The sequence below is a fragment of the Spinacia oleracea genome, chromosome 3 (assembly GCF_020520425.1).
Source record: "Spinacia oleracea cultivar Varoflay chromosome 3, BTI_SOV_V1, whole genome shotgun sequence".
In the NCBI taxonomy this organism is placed as follows: domain Eukaryota; kingdom Viridiplantae; phylum Streptophyta; class Magnoliopsida; order Caryophyllales; family Amaranthaceae; genus Spinacia; species Spinacia oleracea.
The window spans coordinates 85,573,939-85,580,860 of NC_079489.1; the positions used below are offsets into that span (position 1 = coordinate 85,573,939).

The following is a 6,922-nucleotide window of genomic DNA, read 5'->3' on the forward strand; positions in this document are numbered from 1 at the left end:
TCGGAGAAAGCTCGCTGAGTTGTCTGTGGTTCGAGCTGCTGAGGAAGATGCTTCGGATGATGAAGTGGCTGCAATAAATGCACCAGGTGGGGGTATGGTTCCCCGAGATGCGCCCGCTTTCCCTGGTGCTGGTTGGACCCCTTCCGACCTAGTGTTTCGGCCGGATTGGCACTTGTCTGAGCGGCCTCGCGCTGGCATGGTGAGTCTTGTACTGTGTTTCGAATTCGTACTTTGTATTTGTATAGGTTTTGAGCTAACTCGTTCACCTGTAGGCCGACGGAGCCGTTCTGTACTTACTGGTCCTTGGTGGAGGTTCAGAGGGCCTTTAAGGCTCTCTGTGCTGATGAGGAGGCTATGGGGATTTGGTTGCATATGGGCCTAGCCGATTTCTGTCGCACCATGGGAGGTTCCTCGAGGAGAACGGGGATTAAGAACCGTTTGTGGGCTTTGTTGGAGCTGTGGTGGGATACCACCAACACCTTCCACATGGCATGGGGGAGATTACTATTACCCCTCTTGAGTTTGCTATGATTACAGGTCTTCCTTTTCTGAAAGGAATGTGACCTTCGATTCTGAGCTGACGTGGCGCTCGGCCGCTGCCAGTGACTTGCTCGGCCCTGTTGTTGACTTGTCAGAGGACGACTCTCACGCTTCTGTGACGGTGCTTGTAGATGCTATCTGTGGTGAGGGTGTGTCCGCGGAGCAGAGGGTTAGGCTCTTCCTCCTTGTTTTGGTTAGCAGGGTGATTGCCCCGAGTAGGAACAGTCGGGTGCACATTAGCTTCTTGTCCGCTCTGAGGGACTTGAGAGCTGTTCCGAGTTATAACTGGGGTGGTTTGGCCTATAGCCACCTCTTGTATGAAATGGGGCGGGCCTCCCGGACTACACTGGGGAGTGACCCGAGCATGGCTGCTCTGTGGAGCGTGCTGGAGGTATTCGAGACTCCTTGTACTTTGTACTTTGTATTTATACGCTTGTATATTGAACTTGACTGATGTTTTGTTTGTTCCTTGAAAGATTTGGATCTATGAGCACTTTCCGACTTTGGCGCCGGAGCGTACTAGAGATGCGGCTTACCCATATGCTGCCTCTTGGATAGGAGCGGTGCGCGTTGGTGCGTCCCTGGCGGCTTCTCGCAGAGCTTGGAGAGTTTTGCCTGCTGATAAGGTAATCTTTCGTACTGTTTTGCTTTCTTGTATTTGTATTTGTACTGTTGCCTGAGTTGTCTGCTTTGTAGGTGGTATGGCGTCCTTTTGCAAATGCAATTGTACCTGCCTCAGCTGCTCGTGCCCAATTCCTGTCTGGGCGGCGGGTTTTTCTTCCAGGGATGTACCGCCATATGTGGTATCTAGGGGAGCGAGTGTCCCTTCAGCACAGTTCAGGGGATAGACTTGTCCCCAAGGATCCGCCGGAGTCCATGCTGGCGTTGGATGAAGAGTTGGCCCTGCTCTATGCGGAGGCTAGGGGCGAGGTTGTTTGCCGCTCTTGGAGGGAGTTTGTACACAGGAAGGGGAGCTATAACGACTTCCTGAGGAGGCTGGCTCCACCAAAACGCTTCGTACTGCCGGTGAGCTTTTGAACCTTGTATTCTTGTATTCTTGTATTGATTGCATGATTGTATGATTGTATGTAGGGGGAGGAGGTTGATCCTGAGGACATTCCTCATGCTGATAGGATCCTCCGCTATGAGAACTCGGACGAGGAAGAGGTGGTGGAGACCATTCCTTGGGCTTCTCCTCCGCACCGGAAATCATATGATGCTGTACCCGAGCATTACGCCCCTGTAAGTACTGTTGCATTTTTATTTTTATTTTTTTGGCAAGCAAGAAGAGTTTGGTATATATTAATCTCATCAACAATTACAACTACTCAAAAGGGGAGAGGCAAACCTTCTAGGAAGGACTCCCTCAAGCCCTAGAGAGGAAACAGGAGCTCACAAGAGCAACTGACCAACTATTACAGAGAATGAAGCCACTCCCTATCTCTAGTTTTAACTTTCTGACTAAGGATACTTAAGATCCTGTGCTTAACAGTATACTGAATGCATTTCACAGTGTTGGCAATAGAAGGAACTGTCTGTTCCCAAATAGCCAGATTTCTTGCTCTCCATATCTGATACACAATGCTGGCCACTGCAGCATAAGCAACTCTCCTATTGAAAGGGTTCTTACAGTACTTGTGGAGCCATTTCAGCAAAACAGACAGTTGAGTCCTAGAGTTGTGAAACCCCAACCACTGTAAAACCAAAGAACAACACTCTTTACTGTAGTTACAGGAGAAAAACAAGTGTGTACAAGTTTCTGTACTTAAGCCACATAGAGCACATTGATCATCATTGATGACACCATAGGTATGAAGTCTATCCCTGGTCTTGAGTCTGTCTTGAAGTGCTATCCATAGAGTTATTCTGTGTTTAGGAAGGGTAAATCTATTCCACACATAAGAATGCCAATGGACCTTTGGAGCCATATCACACAGCTGTTGATAAATGACCCCAATAGAATACTTCTGATCAGTTAACCAGCTAGTGGAATGAAGTCTATTTGAGCAGTCTTGCTTTACCTTGCAAATGTACTTTATAGCCCAACTTGCAGCTACAGAGGGTCTATACACCAGCCAATCTTTTTGCTTAACATAAACAGCATGCACCCACTTAACCCATAGGTTATCCTGTTTTTGAGCAATAGCCCATGCCAGCTTTCCAACTGCAGCTTGGTTCCACCAAGCCAGATTCCTGAAACCTAGCCCACCTTGAGTTTTTGAACCACAAAGATTGTTCCAAGAGACAGGACCAGGCCTGCTATCATCATAAGTGCCAAACCACAAAAAAGCTCTGCAGACTGCATTGATTTTTTTAATTACAGACTTAGGAAGGAGGAAAATTTGCCCCTAGTACACACTGATGCTCATTAGAACTGAATTGACTAATTGGGTTCTTCCTGCAAAGGATAAATGTCTAGAGCTCCAGATTTTAATTCTAGACACCATTTTGTCCACTAGGAGATCACATTCACCAGCTTGGAGCTTCCTGGTGCTAATTGGAACACCAAGGTACCTAAAAGGAAGAGTACCAAACGTGAAACCACTGATTGTGCCAATGTTCAGTTTAGTGTGCTCCACAATTCCACAGCAATAAACTGAGGATTTACTGGGGTTTGCCTGCAGGCTAGTGGTATCTGAGAAAACTTTGAACCCCTCAAGCAGCAATGCAACTGAGTGAAGCTCACCCTTGCAGAACATTAGTAAATCATCAGCAAAGCACAGATGATTCAACTGAAGTGTTCTGCATCTGGTGTGAAATCTGAACTGGGGGCATTCACCCACTACTTTCATGGACCTGGAGAAATAGTCCATACACAGAGTGAAAAGTAAAGGGGACAAAGGGTCACCCTGTCTCAAACCTCTCTGGGGTTGGATTAGCTCAGTAGGCTCACCATTGATGAGAATTGAGTACCTTGTGGTTGACAAACAAGTCATGATGAGCTGAACAAAAAAGGGGGGAAACCCTAACTCCACCATAACTTCTTCAATAAAGCCCCATTCAACTGTGTCATAAGCTTTCCTGATGTCTACTTTCAACAAGCAGCAGTGACATGTTTGAGATTGATTGTACATTTTGATCAAATCCTGGCAAATGAGGACATTGTGGAGAATGGATCTTCCAGTAACAAAGGCTCCTTGATTGGGAGAGACAATTGCAGGGAGTACCTTGCTAAGCCTGCTGCAGATGAGTTTAGTGATGCATTTATAAATAACATTGCAACAAGCAATGGGTCTAAAGTCACTCACTGAAGCAGGAACAGAAATCTTTGGGATCAAAGTGATAGAAGTTACATTGATTTCTTTGAGGATTTTTCCAGTGGTGAAGAAATCATTGATAGCGTTATGTAGGTCATTCTTGATGATGTGCCAAGCAGATTTGAAGAATTGGCTGTTGTAGCCATCCATACCAGGTGCTTTATGATCAGGAATTGACCATAAGGCACTTTTGATCTCCTCTAGGGTGAAGTTGCATACCAACAGACTTCTATGAGCATTAGTTAGCCTTGGCCACCTATCCATAATCAAAGAGTTCACAGGAGTTCTCTGGTGCATCTTGTTGCAAAACAAGGTTGCATAGAATTGAGTAAAAGCCCTTTTAACTCCATCAGGGGTATCTGTCCAGTTCCCATTCATATCATGGATTGAATGAATTGAGTTATGATGTCTCCTGTGCTTAATACTTTGATGAAACAATTTGGTGTTCTCATCTCCCTTTTCCAGCCATTGAAGTTTAGCAGTCTGCTGCAAAAAGGATAGATACACTTGGTGTGCAATCCTATACTCTTCTGCAGCTTGTTTCTCTTGAGTTGCAGCTATGAAGTCACCAGGGAGTTGGTGGAGAATAGCTTGTTTTTCTAATAGAACTGCATAAGTTTTCACATCTTCAGCTTCTACATTGCTAAAACCAGCTTTATTCAAAGATTTCAGTTCAACTTTAAGCCATTTCAGCCTTTGTTGTAATCTGTACATGTGGCAACCATGAACCTGTTTATTCCAAACTCCTTGAACCAAACCCATGAAACTGTCTTCACAGGTCCACATATTGTAAAACCTGAAAGGTTTCTTGGAGTTGGCTCTTCTATATCCCTTGAGAATCATAGGGCTATGATTAAATAGGCCTTCTGGTAAGAAGTTAGCCTCTACATCAGGAAACATGTCAGTCCAGCTAGCATTAGCCAACACTCTATCAATTCTAGACAGCACTCTGTCCTCCCCCACTTGTTTGTTATTCCAAGTAAATTGTCTCCCCACTGTTTTGATGGTGGAGAAGTTGCAGTGATTCATACAAGCTCTCATAGCTTGAATTTCCCTAATTCTGACAGGGGCACCCACTCTATCCTCAACATCCATTAGAGCATTAAAATCCCCCATGATGATCCATGGTTGGGTACAGTTGTCTGAAATTTGAGTGAGAGAGTTCCATAAAGGCACTCTATCCTCCTTAGTATTCATGCCATAGATGAAAGTACCAAGAAACCCCACACATGTGCTTCTTGGAGTGATGAAGCAGTGAATGAGTTGACTGCTCATTGACAAGATATTCAGTGTAAAAGAGTTAGGATCCCAAGCTAACACAATCCTACTTGAAGTGGAACAACTGATATTAGTTGTGAAGTTCCACCCAGGGCACACCCCAAGATATAAGTCATCCAATTTGGATGCCTTAACCTTGGTTTCAAGAAGGCTACCAGTTTAGTATTGTGGGTGTGAATGAATCTCTTAACCTCCATCTGTTTTTCTCTCCTGTTTAGCCCTCTTACATTCCAGCTAAGAACACTATCCATTGGATCTAGGGGTCATCAACCCCTGATCCAACAGACCAGCTACATCCCCTATAGGATCAAATCCATCTGTATCTTCCAAGTTGAGAGCATGGAAACTGTTCTTTGTAATTACAGGTCTGAGTTGTTGCCCATGTTGTCTACTGAAGGAGGTAGCTTGGACAAAACCATCTTTATTCCTCCCACTCCCCACCATGTGTCCCACTGTAGGAACCTGAACCTCTCCAACAGTTGGCTGCACCCCACCAGTTGGAATTAGAGAAGGCTCCTTCACTTGTTGGACAGTTTTAGGTCTCCATTCCTTCCTCTGCGGTGGTTTCTGTAGTTTAGAGCACACCCTACTCTCATGACCCAACCCCTTGCAGTGGGAGCAAATGGTAGGTAACCAATCATACTCCACAGGTTGGTCCACAAGATCTCCTTTCTCATTGACAAACTGAATTAATTTGGGGCAGGTTTGACCAAGGTTCACCTCAACCAACACCTTTGCAAACATCAATTTGTCCCTATTTATTGTAGCCTGATCAACTCTAATTGCTTTCCCCACTTGACCAGCTATCTTAAACATACTCTTTTCCCCCCAGTATTTCACATCTAAACCAGGCAACTTAATCCAGATTGGAACTTGTTTCACTGGATCCTTGGCATAATTCACCTCAGCTGACCAAGGTTTGATAATGAGGGGTTTCTTATCAAAAAATTGAGCATTCCCATTTAAGACCTTTTGGCAGTTTTCCATGGTGAGGAATCGGACAATGAAAATACCCTTCCCAATCATAGCAACCTTGTCCACCCCCAATTTCCCCCAAATCCTGTGTACAAACCCTTCCATTACATGTTGAGGAGGGTTAGCCCCCAACACATAACATACAATCGCAGTTTACCAGAAACAGATTTCATCTTCAATATCTTCGATTTCAATTATAACAGGGGACAAAACAGGGGACGTATGAATCGAAGTATTAGCAGGAGAAATAGGAGAATTCAACAACACATTTTCATCCATATGCATTCTTACAGGTTCATTGAGAGTAGTAGAATTCAAATTAGGCCCACTACCCCCTTCCCCGCCATTTTTAACATTCGAAGAAAAATGGGTACGAATATCCCTCCCTGATTTAACTCCATTAATCCACGCATTAAATTCATCACGTACCTGCAAACAAACCTGTAATGCTGCTAAAGAAGATTTCGGAGTAAGAATTTCGGGTTCAAATAGTTGCGGGTCAACTGGGTCCAAACTTAATTCCACAGAAATGGCGTCATCTTCCACCATTGGAGAAGCATGAGAATTCTTTGGAATTGCGCGTGTAACTGGTCTAGAGAGATCATCATCTTTCGATTTTGATTGTTTTCAAGAAGTTTTGGCATGATTCTTCCGAGGTCTGTCCATGGTGTCGAAGGAGGAGAGTCGCCTCTTCGAGACCTCTCAGAGCATCCAAAACTTCTTTTTAGGATATGCAAATATGCAATACGGAGTTTTACTGTTGCATTTTTAAAACTGTTTGTAACTTGTATTTGGAAATTGATCTTGAATTTTGTATGCAGGCGCCTCGGGCGAGAGTGCGTCGCTGGATGCTCTTGCTTGATTCTTGGAAG

General features: G+C 44.5%; 1 protein-coding gene across 1 annotated transcript; it reads right to left on the reverse strand.

Annotated features, from left to right (window-relative positions):
- Window positions 1-1,955: 1,955 nt before the first annotated feature.
- LOC110793027 (uncharacterized) lies at window positions 1,956-6,155 on the reverse strand. The gene is made up of 3 exons (XM_021997853.2): window positions 5,347-6,155; window positions 3,014-5,226; window positions 1,956-2,839 (listed from the first exon to the last, which is right to left on the reverse strand). The coding sequence occupies exons 1-3, from the start codon at window positions 6,153-6,155 to the stop codon at window positions 1,956-1,958; spliced, it is 3,906 nt and encodes a 1,301-aa protein (XP_021853545.2).
- Between the last annotated feature and the right edge of the window lie 767 nt (window positions 6,156-6,922).

What these genes read in the sequence shown, in the direction of transcription:
- LOC110793027 (XM_021997853.2), bottom strand. Translation starts at nt 6,155, where the DNA reads ATGGAAGGGTTTGTACACAGGATTTGGGGGAAATTGGGGGTGGACAAG. An exon ending in GCTGGTCTGTTGGATCAGGG is followed by an intron (nt 5,227 to 5,346) that starts GTTGATGACCCC and finishes CTAAACTGGTAG; the next exon opens with CCTTCTTGAAACCAAGGTTA. An exon ending in CACCAGGAAGCTCCAAGCTG is followed by an intron (nt 2,840 to 3,013) that starts GTGAATGTGATC and finishes AAATCAATGCAG; the next exon opens with TCTGCAGAGCTTTTTTGTGG.